Source organism: Echiichthys vipera, assembly GCF_963691815.1.
Source record: "Echiichthys vipera genome assembly, chromosome: 17".
In the NCBI taxonomy this organism is placed as follows: domain Eukaryota; kingdom Metazoa; phylum Chordata; class Actinopteri; order Perciformes; family Trachinidae; genus Echiichthys; species Echiichthys vipera.
Genome location: NC_139842.1, coordinates 20360276 through 20376074, shown reverse-complemented (window position 1 = coordinate 20376074; position 15799 = coordinate 20360276). Strand labels below are relative to the sequence as shown.

The 15799-nt window shown below is 43.5% G+C and overlaps 1 protein-coding gene across 1 annotated transcript; it reads right to left on the bottom strand.

Annotated features, from left to right (window-relative positions):
* Window positions 1-3238: 3238 nt before the first annotated feature.
* On the bottom strand, window positions 3239-9966 carry gfap (glial fibrillary acidic protein; the record flags this gene model as incomplete). The annotated part of the gene is made up of 9 exons (XM_083931043.1): window positions 3239-4493; window positions 4657-4739; window positions 5677-5720; window positions 5807-6027; window positions 6890-7015; window positions 7101-7262; window positions 7383-7478; window positions 7610-7670; window positions 9455-9966. 9 exons carry the CDS (start codon window positions 9964-9966, stop codon window positions 4452-4454), a joined length of 1347 nt encoding a protein of 448 aa, XP_083787169.1. The 3' UTR covers window positions 3239-4451.
* Between the last annotated feature and the right edge of the window lie 5833 nt (window positions 9967-15799).

Here is a 15799-nt window from a genome sequence, read left to right as displayed (position 1 = left end):
TAAAAGGGATGGGTTTATGAAAATGGAGCCACATGAAACTAAATCTCATCTTCAACCACTTATCCGGGGTCGTGTCGCGGGGGCAGCAGCTTTAGCAGGGGACCCCAAACTTTCCTTTCCCGGGCCACATTAACCAGCTCTAACTGGAGGATCCCGAGGCGTTCCCAGGCCAGTGTGGAGATATAATCTCTCCACCTGGTCCTGGGTCTTCCCCGAGGCCTCCTTTCAGCTGGACGTGCCTGGAACACCTCCCTAGGGAGGCGCCCAGGGGGCATCCTTACTAGATGCCCGAACAAATTTATTTTAAGATTATTATTATGGCTTAGATTTATATAGCGTCTTTCTCAGTGCGCTTTACAGAGTCCAGGTTCCATTCATTCACACAGACATACATGGTGGTGGTAAACTACGTGGTAGTCACAGCTGCCCTGGGGCAGACTGACGGAAGCGTGGCAGCCAATCAGCGCCTACCCGAGCCCTCCGACCACCTCAAATATACAGCAGTCATACACATTCACACGAGGCAAGGTGGGTGAAGTGTATTGCCCAAGGACACAATGACCATGACACAAGTAGTGCAGGGCAGGGATCAGACCACCAACCCTTCGGACATTGGCCGACTCGCTCTACTAACTGAGCCACAGTCACCCCCACAAAATCACTTTAGTTACAGTGAAACATGTTTAAATGTACATATGGGCACCTGACTACTCTTTTTTCCCCCAAAGAAACGTGAAAAAATTGTGGAGCAATCCTTCAAGAAGTCAAACAAACTAAATTAAAGTATGAAGTATGTATGAGGACATGATAAATTAAATTCCCAGATTACTATCCAACTGTAAGAAACCCGGTGGAGCAACATCACAGGAAACAAGATGTTTTTGGAGTTCAGGTGTTTGGTGATGCAGTGCAGGTGTCAATCTGCATCTCAGGGATTTCTGGCTCCAATTATCTCTCTGCCTATAATACATTAACACTCATCAGGAGCCGTGATATTACAGGAAGTGAACCATCTGCTCAGCTGGCCGACGGGCAGAAACAGTCTGATGAATGGTGTCTTTCTGCTGTCTTTTCTCTTGCAGCCTAAAGTAAACTGTCAGCATAACACTCTTTTCAGTGAGATGAAAGCTCACTGTATGGGCCAAAAGTTTGGAATCAGCTGTTCTTCTTTGCTTCATTCATTCATTCATCTTCAACCGCTTGTCCCTGTCGGGGTCACGGGGGGCTGGAGCCGATCCCAGCTGACATCGGGCATGAGGCGGGGTACACCCTGGACAGGACGCCAGTCTATCACAGGGCACATAGAGACGCACAGAGACGGACAACCATTCACACCTACGGGCAATTTTAGAGTCATCAATTAACCTAACACGTGCATGTCTTTGGACTGTGGGAGGAAACCGGAGAAAACCCACACAGACACGGGGAGAACATGCAAACTCCACACAGAAGGGCCCCAGCCAGGATTCGGACCAGAAGCCCTCTTGTTGTGAGGCGACAGTGCTGACCACCACACCACCATGTTGCCCTTCTTTGCTTCAATAATGGCTATTTTAACAGAGATAAAAACTGCATAATTCAGACACCAAAGAAGAAGGATTAATGATTCAAACTTCCATTTAGTCGATGTCTCCTCAGAGACTGTAGGATTTTTAATTTGTCTTGTGAGCTTCGATCATAACTAAACCCACTGCATTCTAAATATTTTTTAACTTAATCATAAAAATAAATGGAAAGTTTGCTGGAAACAAAACATGAGGCATCAACTCAATTAACAAACGACGTGTTTTATTGTTATTAAGTTAACAGGAAGTCGTAGCGTGTAGCAGTGGTTAAAAAAATGTAATGTTATATTCACATCTGCGGATGTTTCTACCCCCAAAAAAGCAGGATCATCCGTGTCCGAGAGTTTATGAAACAGGAGACGGGTTGAGTCACAGGAGTGGAAGTTGTGGCACCAGTGGAGAAGGTGGGAGGCACAATGGAAAACAAATTGGCGATGAGCACAGCGACAGCCAGCTTCGCCGTAGCACCACTCTCATTAGTGGCAGGGCCTGTCAGCACGGCTTCAGCCAGCAGGATTTACCAAGCAGGAGGCTGGATTGAAGTGTTTGAGCTGTGACATTCATCCATCCTTTCTCTTAGCCTCCTTTTCCTTTTCATCCTTCCTTTCAAAATAAAAAATAAGGGTTTCTGTGGGATTTGTTAGAGGTTATCTCTCTCTCTCTCTCTCTATGTGTCTCTGCTATCAGTCAAACAGGACAGAAATTGGCCGGCGAAATTGGAGAACTGAGGCTGGTGGATTAACTGAAGGCTGGAGAGGACACATCATCTTCCAAACACCTCCTCCGTACCTGGCTCTGTCCCTATCTTATCATGCTGGATGAGTTAGCATGCCCTGACACGTCCCTGGTGTCGAAAAAAATATCTTATCATGTTGTGTTCAAGAGACAGAGGACAGCATGAGCTGAATGGAGGACGCAGCAGTGAAGTGATGTCTTGTTTATTTGGGCTCATTAGACCTCCCTTCAGACTCTTCCAACTCTTTTTTATCAACAATATGCATGTGACATCACTGTAAAGGTTGCCATGGTCACTGCCCTCTGAGTGTGAAGCTACAAAAACAATCAGCATCTGCCGTTAGTGCAGTCAAGTGGGGAAAACACAGCTAAAATGGGCAGTTATGCAAATGACTGCACAAATAGACTTTGACTGAATATTGTTTTTGTTTTTGTTTTTTTACAAATGCTGAATGTGCTGCAGTGTGGAGATAATGGGAACCCTGACACCAAAACTCGTACATCAAACATGGTTTTGATTCATTCTGCGGTGATTTCATCTTGATTGCCTGGCAGCTGTCTCCGTTTGTCTGATGTCTTCGTGATTTTAATTTTGCTCGACTTATAAACGTCTTCTGTCTTTGTCTAGAGTACTCCATTTGTGCCAGTAAAGGCACATTTACATGTCCGGAAACTCAATTTCTGGTCTTAAAGGTCCAATATTATACTAGTTCTCAGCTTCATGCTTGTATTTTGGGTTTCTACATACTTTTAATGTGTATTTTTTTCATGCTGACTGTCTGAGACGTTTCATTTTAGCACCTAGTCATCACTCAAAAACGTGGCTCATCTTTGCAAAGGTATAGTTCTGAAGTTGTGGGTGGAGATACTGCGAGTTCAGGCTGTTCTCATTCCCCGTTCATACGTATAACAAAAGTAAAAAAGTAATGCACTGTAAATCGTATGTTATCCACACATTTATTACAGCAGAAATTACACAAAGAGGGAAATCAGGTTACGTTGTATAAGAGCGCCAGAATCTGCGTAGGGAGGAGGTTTTGGGTCAGGATGTTTGGCGGTGTACTGAGCAAAACAAGGACCTTCTATTAAGTCCTTTTATTGCCTAAACTTAACCAGTCACGGTCACCTAAAGGTCAACGTTTCACAGCGTTAAATAGAACTTTGTATTCCGTAAGATTTCATGCCAACCTGTTGATGAGAAATGTTGGCATGTGACATAGGAAGGGGATGAATGGCTGGCTCGCCCACTAACAACTGACTGGGTTGTTAGTGTATGTTCACAAGCACTGAAAAAGTGAATTTTCCATAATATGTCCCCTTGAATCTCTACAGATTACCGACTGTCCAGTATGTCATGCATACCATTTGTCGTTGCATCTTGCGGTTTTGCAGTTTTAACCCATCAAAAGCAGCCATAGCAGGTTGTTTGGTCTGAAGGTCAAGGGTTGTAACGTGTGAAAAAGTAACATAAAGACATTCTAGAGATTGAGTTTCATGATCTCCGTCCAGCTCCAATCTGAGCACTTGTCTAATCACATCAGAAGTGAGAGTGCACTAATTGAAAACACCTGTGCAGGTAATAAAAACAGCACCAGGCAAGGGTTAAAAAAAAACGAGAAAAAACAGCACGATTTCACCTGTCGTTCTGCTGGAAGCTGCTCTAACATACACATACCTCTCATTTCTTGTCTAAATCCAATTCGGATGTCTGCAAAACCCAGACTTCCCTTACCGCACTTCACATACACATAACCGCACGTCAACCTCCAACAGGCTACATATTAGCTCAACACAATGGCTTCTCTGCTATGGCAGCTAATATGAAACAATGCTAAAAATAAAACTCAGAGTCAGTTAAAACTAAACATTTCCACTCGTTTTTTACTGGGACAGGCTACAGACCATTTAAGATGAGTGACCTAACTCCTACTCACAGCAGTAAAAAAGCTCAATATAGATGTTTCTTCTGGCAGAAGTTGTAATGAGTGAGTCTAGGAGTATTTACGGGTTATGTTGTGGTTGCAGGGCAGTGAACAGATTAGCCTGCAGGTGAAAAATATATGATGTGATGACTCTATGGGGCGGCTTTTGGGTTTGGAAACAAAACAAAAAAGTCCTAATCCTCTTTAGACCATGACAGGGGATTGAACTTTAAGGAAGATCTTTGTGTTCAGTGGTTGAGTCTTTAATGATCTGAAAAGAAGAACAAATCCCTGGTGAGTTTTTTGCTGAATATGGCATCAGGTGTGCTGAGCGACAGTATCAAACGAGCAGAAGGGTTCAACAGTGCCCTCCAGAGGGAATGAGTGAGAGGTGCAATGTGCAGATTGGTCCTGCTTCAGTGTGCGTGAGTTACCTCCCCGTCTCTGGTCTCAACAGTTCGAACCAGGATGCTCCTCTTCACGTGGGCCTCCGGGGTTTTAGTGTCCAGGTTAGTTTCTAGAAGACAATCAGTGCAGTCCAAGTGTAACAAGTTCATTATCCTCTTTTCAACGCGTTTTACTCAGTGTTGTATAATATAATACATGGGTGTTCAGGAGATAAGGAGCTAAATGTCTCATGTATAAATAAAAATGGTGTAAAACAAAATGACAAACTTATTGCCTCATAAAGAAAAGGTAAAATGTAGAACTTTACATGAACTATAACTTAAACAAAAGACACAGATCCCTGTGTGCACACAGGCAGGTTTGATGCCACTGCAGAGGAGGACACACTTTGTTATGTGAGCTCGGTGAAACAGAGTGAGATTACGTTTTTTTGTGTTACTGTCCTATTAAAAGTGCAGTGAAATTACAGCCATTTATGTTGATTTCTTTTGGCTGCATGACAACAAAAAACTTGGAGTTGTGCTGCAGAAAGGAAATCTAATGGCAAAGGAAATTAAATGTTTGAACACCGCAACGGTACTTTGGGTGTCTTGTAAACCCACGGGGGTTGAGCACTTTGTGTGCATGTTTGGGGGTTTCTGGCACAACTTCACCTACTTCCTAGTTGCATGGAGAAGGGAATGGAGTCTGAAAGGTAAGTGGAGAGTTTAGTGTATGTTAGTGCTACTGAAGTGAAGATTTCTGTCCCAGTGAGAAAAAACAATTTTTTGAGAAAACAGTTTACCGTATAGAAAACAATTATACATTTACAAGACACTACAGGTTGTTAGAGGTTAACAATAACTACATGTAATATATATCACCAAGTACAACCTATAAAACAACCAATAAACATCTAAAATGTGTCATTTGCATGCTTTATTTCCACTATAGCCTGAAAGAAGACATGTTTTGGAAGCTACACAGCCCAAATCTCAAAATTCAAAATCTGCAACATCTAAAACAATGAAGGGAAGAAAATATGCAGGGTCACATTTGATACTGACCTCTAAACTGCAGGTTGGAAAAGCTCTGAACTGGAATGGTGATCCTGAACGAGGACGGAGGAAGAATATGTACTGTCACGACTTGTTTACATTTGTTGTTACATTGTTTGTCTGCCGAGCTGTGGCTCACCTGCTCTCCTCCCCCTCCAGCAGCTTCCTGTAGGTGGCAATCTCGATGTCCAGGGCCAGCTTCACGTTGAGGAGGTCCTGGTACTCCTGCAGGTGTCTCGCCATCTCATCCTTCAGTGCGTGGATGTCCTCCTCCAGGTGGCTCACCGTATCCTGGTAACTGGAGGACTCCATGGCGAAGCGGTCCTCCATCTCCCGGAGCTGGCGTTCCAGAGACTCGTTCTCAAAGAGGAGAGACAAGAAAAGTAAGGATGTTTCTCGACCTCAACAACTCTAGTCTTAACTCAGTGATGGAGTCGACATGGGCACAGGCGTGGCCGGATTATGAGACAATGGGCCCCTGGGCACAGACACTTAAGAGGCCCCCACCATTTTGCCCCTCCTCAGGTTATTTTGGATTATTTTTGTTACTGTTTTGCATCAATTTTTAGTCGTTTTGCATGTTTTGAGGGATTTGTGTCAATCATTGAGCATCTCTTTGTGCTCATTTTGCTTACCTGTCTTCAGTTTGGTCACGGTAGTTGTTTTGTGTGCGTTTGTGGTCATTAAGCATCTATTTGTGATTGTTTTGCATCTGTTTTAAGTCTTTTCTTCATCTTTAATGAGGTTTTGCATCAGTTTTAAGTTGTTTTGTACTTCCTTGTGGTCATTTTGTGGTTGTTTTATAGTTGTTTTGCATCTATTTTAGTCTTTTTGCGTGCTTCTGGTTGTTTGCAGTCATTATGTGTATGTTTTTGATTGATTCATGTAAATCATTTAGCATTTCTTTGTGCTCATTTTGCAAAACTGTAGTCATTTTGGATTGTTTGTAGTTGAGTGTGCGTTGGTGGTCATTTACCATCTGTTTGTAATTGTTTTGTGGGGTTTTTTTAAGCACATTTTTGACATCAGGGAAGATCTTGTCTCTGGGTCGAGGACACAGGACAAAATGTTTCACTGTTCTAATGCTGCTGACTTTTCTGTAATTATGTGGCAATTTTACACTAAATATGTAACTGAAGACACTGCATCATGTCCATCTTTACAAAGACGGATTACCCTAGCAGGTATGATAGCAACATGCATTGTTTTCTAGTGGACTTACTGTCCCGCGGAGAGCCTCCAGATCGCAGGTCACCACTTGGATCTGACGGCGGTATTCATTGGCCTCCTGTTTGGCCTGGCGCAGGGCTTCTGTGTTTCGATTGGCTGCATCTGTCATGTCAGCAAACTGTGTACAAATGCAAAAAATGCTGTAAGTATCTACTCTTCCGTACTGCACACATCATTAAAGGGCATGCCCGAGTCTTCCTGACCTTGGATCGGTACCACTCCTCTGTGTCCTGCATGTTTGAGGTGGCCATGGTTTCATACTGGACCCTGATGTCCCTCAGAGCAGCAGTCAGGTCTGGTTTGGATACATCCAGGTCCACATGCACCTGTTGGGCCATGATCTGCTCCTGCATCTCACGTAGCTCCTGAGAGAGAGGGGGGGGGGGGGGGGGGGTTAGTGGAAGAAGTGAAGAAAAGTTCATAAGAGGTGGTTAAAGGCACAGGTCGTGTGATAGTTAAATTTGATTGAGCATGTTCTTTCTTACCTCCTCATGAGTCTTCTTCAGGAAGTTGATCTCATCCTGCAGGGCATCGAGCTTTCTCTCCAACTGGACACGATAAAGAGCGGCCTCATCCACATCCTATGGAAAGACCAAGGCACAAACAGGGAATGAGGGCGGACCATGAGACACACATTCAGTGTGTCTCATGGTCCGCCCTTTGTGTACTGTACAAAGTGTTTAGATCATGAATTCAGTATCTTCAGAATCACCTGTCTGTAGGCGCTCAAATTGTTTTCTGCATCCTGTCGTTGGCCAATCTCTTCTTGCAACCTGAGTAACGAGTCAAAAAAGGGCAAAAGCTTGAAAATTTAGTGCTTCATGCAGTCGGAGATCATGAGCAATGACGAATCAAAATATATATATATATTATATACATTTCTTCTCATTTAAAATAGCAGTTTGTAGGTTTTGTGCTTAAATGACATAATTAGCAAGAGTTAGCAAGTCTTTATTGTCCTATTGAAGCGGCATCCTGATAATTTCCAGATTCATTCTTATTTAATATTCATGTATATCATAACATACATTTAATAAGAGTTTCTTTGGGATGTTTTTAAATAGCAGAAATCCTAGTTTTTTTTTATTCAATTTTCAGTTTTGTCTGATGTGTTGTTTATTTCTGGCTGCTCATTTAGGGCGCATCATCAGTTAGAAAGAAACAAGCATACAGTTTTCTGCAATTCAGATGACACTCCCTGCATAATAAGAGCCACACTATGAAAAATGAAAACCTATTTCTAGCATTTGGGATCAGATTTTTACGGTGAGCTTCAGCGCTGCTCTGCGTGCTTCAGAAGGCTACGGGGGCTCAGCTGAAAGGGAAGCTTATGCATCATTACACATTCACTCCAATCTAGTAGCTAGAGGCCTTTCCCACGGGATGGCGTTCACACACACACACACACACACACACACAAAAACAAAGGGTCCATGTGTGCACGCACACCACGCTGCAATCCATCTGAGACATAAATGCTCAGACTTTGGGTAACATCTGTATAGTTTCATGCAGAGTTTGCTGGAGTGGTTCAAGAAAAGCAGCAGACTCACAAAAGTGACCTTTGACATTCTCATCCACGGCCATTACCATTCACTCTGCGTTCTGTCAGCGCAGCTGTGTGGTCATCTGAGGGTAGAGGGGAGTCTGGAAAAGACTTTTCCACCCTCAGGGGCATTTAATCGCCTATTCTCCTCACTGGATTCAATTATAGATCTATGCCACGTAAAAAAAAGGAAAGCTGGATGCGTGACTGAGGTGAATCCGTGTTTTGGAGCAACAGGGGACAAGAGAACATCTGCCTGGCTGTCTGCGTCCTTTGTGGAAGTGCTGCCTTTGTGTTTGCTTCATTCCTCCGCACTCACTCAATGGCGACGAGGGGTTCAGTTCGGATCAAGTTTGTAAAGAGGGATCCAGGAGTAAAGCTCGGGCAGAGCACAGCAGTCTGCATTCCAACCAATCAGAGACAAACCAAATCTGCATATAAATGCATTTGTAATTAAAAAACACTCTCAGCTATGCCACGTCTTAGTTTGTTCTGAGAGACCGTAAATCTGTGCAAACTCAATGTCTTTTCCCTGTCCTGGTATTTCACAGAATCCTAAAGCACATTTGGGAGCAAATCTTGATGCATTGAGAGGATGTCATTTTAGTGCTACTTTGAACTGAAAAGATACATAGAGGAACATTTTTTGCGCATTTTGCAGGAGATAAAAAAGAAATCCAGCGTGTAAAAACCTCAGGGAGAAGCAGGATGGAGTTTGGTTCCCTTTTCCTCCATCTGTTCCCTGACTTTTTAGTAGTTCATTTTAAAGTTAAGCATCAAGTCAACATGTTTTTATTTATGTCTTTACATGTCTTTTTTTACTGTCTACATTTATATTTTAGCTATTGAGTTGTTTATCCAAAGAAACGTAAACCTAAATGCATTTTCATAATCATGCAAGCAAGAAAAATAAGTAGTGTGCAAACTTTAAAGACAAGGCAAACAAGAGACATAACAGCATGGTGCACTGCATCACACCACCCACAGGAGTCCCACTGTGCGTTCTCCTACCTCTGCTTGAGCATGGCCAGATCTGCCGCCAGGTTGTCCTTCTCTATCTCCAGCCGAGCTTTGCCAGTGGTGAGACCGTCCACCTGTCTGCGCAGCTCCCTCAGCTCCTCCTGGTAGATGTCTCCCAGGCGGCTGGGCTCCTTCCCCTTCAGCTGGTTCAGCTCCACCACCAGCACCTTGTTCTGCTGCTCCAACAGACGCACCTTCTCTATGTAGCTGGCAAAACGGTCGTTCAGGCCCATCATCTGCATCTTCTCATTGGTGCGCGTCTCCTTGTACTGGGCCTTCATCAGGGAGTCCGCTGAGAAGTCCAGCCGGTCCACGGGGCTCCCAAGGAGAAGGGCCGTGTTGGTTGAGCCGAAGGAGATCCGGGACACCGGGCTGGAGTGGCTGAGGTTGCGAGTGGTGCCATGCCAGGACAGGCGGCTGGAAGAAAGGCCCCCAACTCTGTTGCCCGAGCCCTGAGGCCCAAAACGCTTCCTGTACGAGGACTGGACTCTCTGACTCTCCATGATGGGGGGAATGAAGCTCACTCAGGGCTCAAACGGGGCTTTTTATAGAGGCAGGCGAACCCCCAAAGTCCAAAGCAGAGAGGCCACAGGGTGCGGCAGAGAGAAGGGAGGGTGGCAGGCAGTGAATGGGACAAAAAGAGAGGGTGAATGGGTGGTTTACATGACACTCAAAGAGATGTGTGCCAGGGATTGTGTGTGCTCTTCCACTCAACTACAAATGTCTCTTGGCCTTCTCCCTCTCTCTCTCCCCCCCCGGCCTCTGACTCACTCTCTCTCTCTCTCCCTCTTACTTTTTTTGTCTTTCTCGCTCTCTTTCTTTCTGTTCCAGCTGAATGAAAAGGAATTTGTGTGACAGGCCACCATTTCAACCTGACCACACATGCGCTCTCACAAAAACAGCAAACAGAAAGTTTGCTGGAACAAAGAGACGGAGAGATCTTCACACTCTAATCGGAGAAAGCAACAGCAGATTTAACACATGAAGCAGATCAATAAGACGCGGCGAAAGAGTGAAACAATAAATGTTCTGATGTGCTGCACATTGTCCAGACAAACAGCATTTTGGACAGAACCTCAGCGCTGTTTTGTCTCCAGTTTATATCTCAAATTATTACATAAAAAGGACATAACTGCCTACAATTACTTAACCCCTGCTTACTCTGATGGGAATACGTTTTCATGGAGTTAGATTTAATTAAAGCCCCAATTTTCAGTATTATTGTGTTCTTATCAGTTACGTTTTTTGCTCACTTTAACCATTAAAATCTGCTTACATCATATGTGCACCTTGTTAAGGGATAGTAATGAACTAAAATTATAACAAACGCAAGAAAATAAAAATATATACAGTACATGAAATTGAACAGATACAGAAAACCCATAAATGCTGACCAAGCAGAGCAGACTGGACTATGTCAGGAGCCTTTAAATGGATCGTTTCAGACAGAAGGTGAATACAGGAAATAAACGGACATTTTTTAATAGAAACCTGAAATACTAGTCTGACCCTGAAAATGAGCAGAATATGGGACCTTTAACTTTTTTCTTTATTTAATGACATATGAAATACATTTAGCGACATGAAAAAACTTACACATTAGGGCATTTTACAGACTTTCATTTTCTGGCATGCAAAGAATTCTGTACACCAAATAAAGCATGTGAGCACAAAGAAGAAGAAAAAGAAGAAGAAGAAGCCAATGACCAGGAACACATGGATTATTTTAATGTGCCCATTCTCCTGTAGCAACAAAATAAAATAAACTATCTTAGGAACATGACAAAACATGACAAGTAACTGGTCAAGTACGACAGGTTGACCTTTATGCTGCAGGAGAACATGCACTTCTATTATAGCAGCGAGAGACTGCAGGCCAGGCTCCAGTGAGACTGCCGGACTCTGGGGTGTTCAGGTTATTAGACGTCCCGTTTGGCTCCAAAGACAGATGGCTGGTAGATCCGAGGAGAGGTGGGATGTAGAGAGGGAGGGAGGGAGGGAGTGCAGACCTAATCCGAACTCCAAGAGGACTAACAGAGGCTGCGTTACAAAACCATTTTCACCCATTACCTTGACAACCACAGGGCCGGCTACGTCAGGGCACTGATCTTTTTCTGACTTTGTCTTGAAGTGGATGGCATAGGTGGAGATTGTGACTGACTCCTTCAAGCTTACATCCCTGAAGACAAGAAGGGTTAAAACAGAGTCCTTTGACACAAAACACTGTCACAACAATTATGTTCTTAAAACACATTGTTTTTATCTCATTTACTATAAATTTACAAGCTTATTTACAACATATAGTGTGACATCCTTTCAAATGCAATTTATCAGGTTCATACTTGTATTTTGGATTTCTACTTGAACACGTTTACATTCCTTAATGTTAAAAAAAACTATTTCTCTTACTGTCTGTCTGAGTATACCTGTATTCTCAGTCTGAAACTATCTGTTTTAGCACCCATTTCTTTAAGAGCCCCTCCTGAAAAAGCTGCTCTGATTGGTCAGCGTTTCCAGGTCCTCTGCATCTGCACTCTAAGCGTCTTCGCACAGTCATTGCAGTCGGGGAATGACTATAACAGCACTTTCTATCTTGACATCACATCGTGGCTGGGACGCAGGTGCGGACCCAAGGGTGTCTCAAACGCTACGTTCACACTGCAGGTCTTAATACTCAAATCCGATTTTTTTTATTTGACTGTTCACATTGCGTCTTTAAATGTGGCCTGTTTACGGATTGCTGTGTGAACAGCTCACGCTCCTGAAGTGACCCGCATGAGCAGTTGATCATTGATGACATCACACCACAACCGTGTTTACAGAAGCGAACATGGCAACGGGTATTGTAGGACTTTATGGCTTAATGCTAAAAAGTGTGTGGTGACAGCCGGCAAATTTATTAAAAACTTCACTATCCCTCCACTGGCCGCCTGCTTCACTGTTGTCCTCCATGTTTGTTTATATTCTGCTCCCTGACTGTGGCACACTGCCCCCCCGTCAACTTTGTCATTCATTTACAAAACAGTGCAGCGCCGGTCAGAATGACGTCAAAGCCGCATTAAATGTGAACTCGCTGCTCAGATTGCGATCGGATTTAAAAAAAAAAAAAAAAAAAAAAATCAGATTCGTATCTGATTCAGTAGCACATTTAAAAGATTCTGATTCGTAAATATCAGATTCAATGCGACTTGTGCTGTTCACTCGGTCAAAAGCAAATCAGATATTGGTCACATATGAGCAAAAAAAATCTGATTCAGGTCACTTGGAGCTGCAATGTGAACATAACCAAAGTTATCCCAGAGGGATAAGCACAATAGCGATAGATAGGAAAGGGGGAAAAAAACACAAAACTGTACAGAGCCTCTACAGGAACTGAAGCACTAAGATAAACACAACCACCACTGCCAAGCAGCTGATACCAAACCAGAATTATCCAGGAGACCCAGAAAACACAAAATTAAAAAGGCAAAGGCTGCCTGGGAGACCTTTGATAAACAAAACGGCTGGAGACACGACAAACTCTCCAGCACCACTACCATACACTAGAAAACAGGCAACGGACAACAAATACACTGGGATAGTCTTTGTAAAAACACTTGACAGGGAGATGCTCTCACGACCTCTGATGGTGAGATGATGAGTCAGCACAGAGCACTGGAGACTCCCCACACCTGGACTCAATCAATCAATCAGTGCCACACACCTGACTGCAGTGAGTTGATTCACTCACCACTCTCACTGAGCCAAAAGATTGAGTGTCCACACAATATAACACCTTGACCTCATCTCATCTCATCTTCAGCCTCTTATGCGGGCTTGGGTTGTGGGGGCAGCCGCTCTAGCAGGGGACCCCACACATCCCTTTCCCGGGACACATTAACCAGCTCTAAATGGGGGATCCTGAGGCGTTCCCAGGCCAATGTGGAGATATAATCTCTCCACCTGGTCCTGGGTCTTCCCCGAGGCCTCCTCCCAGCTGGACGTGCCTGGAACACCTCCCTAGGGAGGCGCCCAGGGGGCATCCTTACTAGATGATCCTGAACCACCTCAACTGGCTCCTTTCAACGCAAGGTTCCTCACGGATGGCTGAACTTCTCACCCTACACCTACACCTTGACCTGCTTTATAATAAATATAAAAAAATGGAGATTTTACTTTTTACATTATGGGACCTTTAAGATATTGAATAAATCAAACTTTATGATGTTTAAATAGCATTTCATGCACTTTTGAAATGCTCACCAGTGTACCAGGCAGGTGTATTTTGTCCCAAGTGTCCCAGCTCACTTTTAACAATATATGAACTTTAAAGTGGTAAAAGAAGATCAGGCAAGTGAAAAACACAGCTGAAAACTTCAATAAATAAAAAACGATTTCCTTTTGCAAAAAAAAACTTTTTCTTTTCCTTTCCCTATAATAAATGAAATGTTTAATTATTTATCATCCACTCGCTCCATCACTTTCCCATTTTTTGTCACTGTAACATAACAAAGGTCATTAGTGAATGGGCTTCCCGGTCGTGGGAAACAGCAGGAAATAAACTAAAAAGGTGAACACTTTTGAAAATCGTCCAGCATGAATTTAAAGTTTAATTCAAACTTGTAGTCAGGAGGATCAAACAGTGGTATAGTAATTTAACTGTGGTGTTGCTACAGGTAGTAAAAAACCACAACAACAGTGGGACATAAAGGACGTCTTTGTCCCTGGGTCATAAAATCACAGGGAGTGGAAACCAGTGGTACCGGGACACAGTGAATAAAGCACCGTCGTACTTTACTATCTGGCCTCCGAGTGTTGTTGCTGTTGAGGAAGAAAAACAACAACACAGTGTCTTGAATCCCAATTGCTCTCTTGTTAATAGAGGTTAAACGAGATGGAACACTGTAAGTCTGGCAGAGATTTGTTGATTTAAAAAGGCTCCATCGCTAAGGATTAATGCCAGGGTTGCATCATTAAGGTGACACTAATTGTTTCGGCTCTCTGGATTTTTTAGACATCCAAGGCTGTTGCCTCAGATGGTCACTGAGGTAATATGTCCCGAACATTAAACATGCACAGAGAGAAGAAGAAGAAGAAGAAGGAGAAGGAGAAGGGGAGTGGTGCGGACCCTTCCCTCCCTGCTGCTGGAGTCACTTGAGGGCCAAGTCAAACAGCTGATTCATTTGTCCGACATGAGGAGACCATTTCATTAGCGAGACCTACGAAAAAAAATGGGGTGCAGGGTTGAATCTTAATGCTGCTGGACTCATTCTGATCTCAGGCCAAGGAAACATGGCTGCCAGCTTATTTTGACTGCGTAAAAGTCAACGCTTGCTTTGTGTTCTGGCATTTTACACCCAGAATTCCCAGCGTGAACCTCTCCGCCCGCCATCCCTCAACCTCACTGATGGCCACATGCCAAATTAAATCCTGACTGAAGGAGGTGGAAATATGGCCGTCTCAGCCCCACCTTCATCTCTACAGCAAGGTCCCTGGTTCCCCCGGAGAGGGTGTAAATTAAAAAGAGGAGGAGGAGGCCTTAAAACCGGGGTAGGCAGAATTTATAAATACAGCTCTGCTCTCTGTCCTTAGCCCCTCCCTTCGTACAGTAGGATACAAGCGCTAATCATTCATTTCAAACGTCACCATCATGGTTGTGACCGTCCTGGGCTTTTACTACAAGAAGGACTTCGACACAGTGCTTAAAGAGGGTCCTCTAAGCTCTTCACAAAGCTGCTGAGATCAACTTTTATTGAGGAATTGGGAAAAGTCTTGGTGTGATCGGCTGTCTTGGGCTGTTTTGGGTAGAAATACTGGAGAAATAAAGATTTTAAATTCGAATGTCACTGATTTAATATGACACTTGGGCCCGTTTACACGTAGACGGTTATTTTTAAGAACAAGAGACATTTCCCTGTGTTTGTGCACTTAATTTAAACGCAAACAGAGAATTCTCCTCTGAAAAGGATTCTTTCTAAAAACTCCAGCCAGAGTGAAGATTTTGAAAAACTCTGGTTGCACATTTGCATCTAAACAACCGATGTCACAGTACGCTCCAGAATTTGCACCTTTCTTTTAAAAAAACACAAGATAACATAACTAAAAGTAACATAACTGTACCATAAAAGTGCAGTAGTATCATCAGCATAATTTACTTAAAAAGTATCAAAAGTAAAAGTGTTAAAGGTTGAATATGGAGAATGAGCAGAACACCGGCATCTAGTGTCTCAAGATCGTAGTTGCCAGGTTGGTTAGACCTGGCTCAGTAGCCTACAGGAGACCGGAGTCTGTTTGAGCCTGTTTGAACTCGTCCCCTCCGGCACATCGCACCATAAAAACAAGTATTAGAGGAGTTTG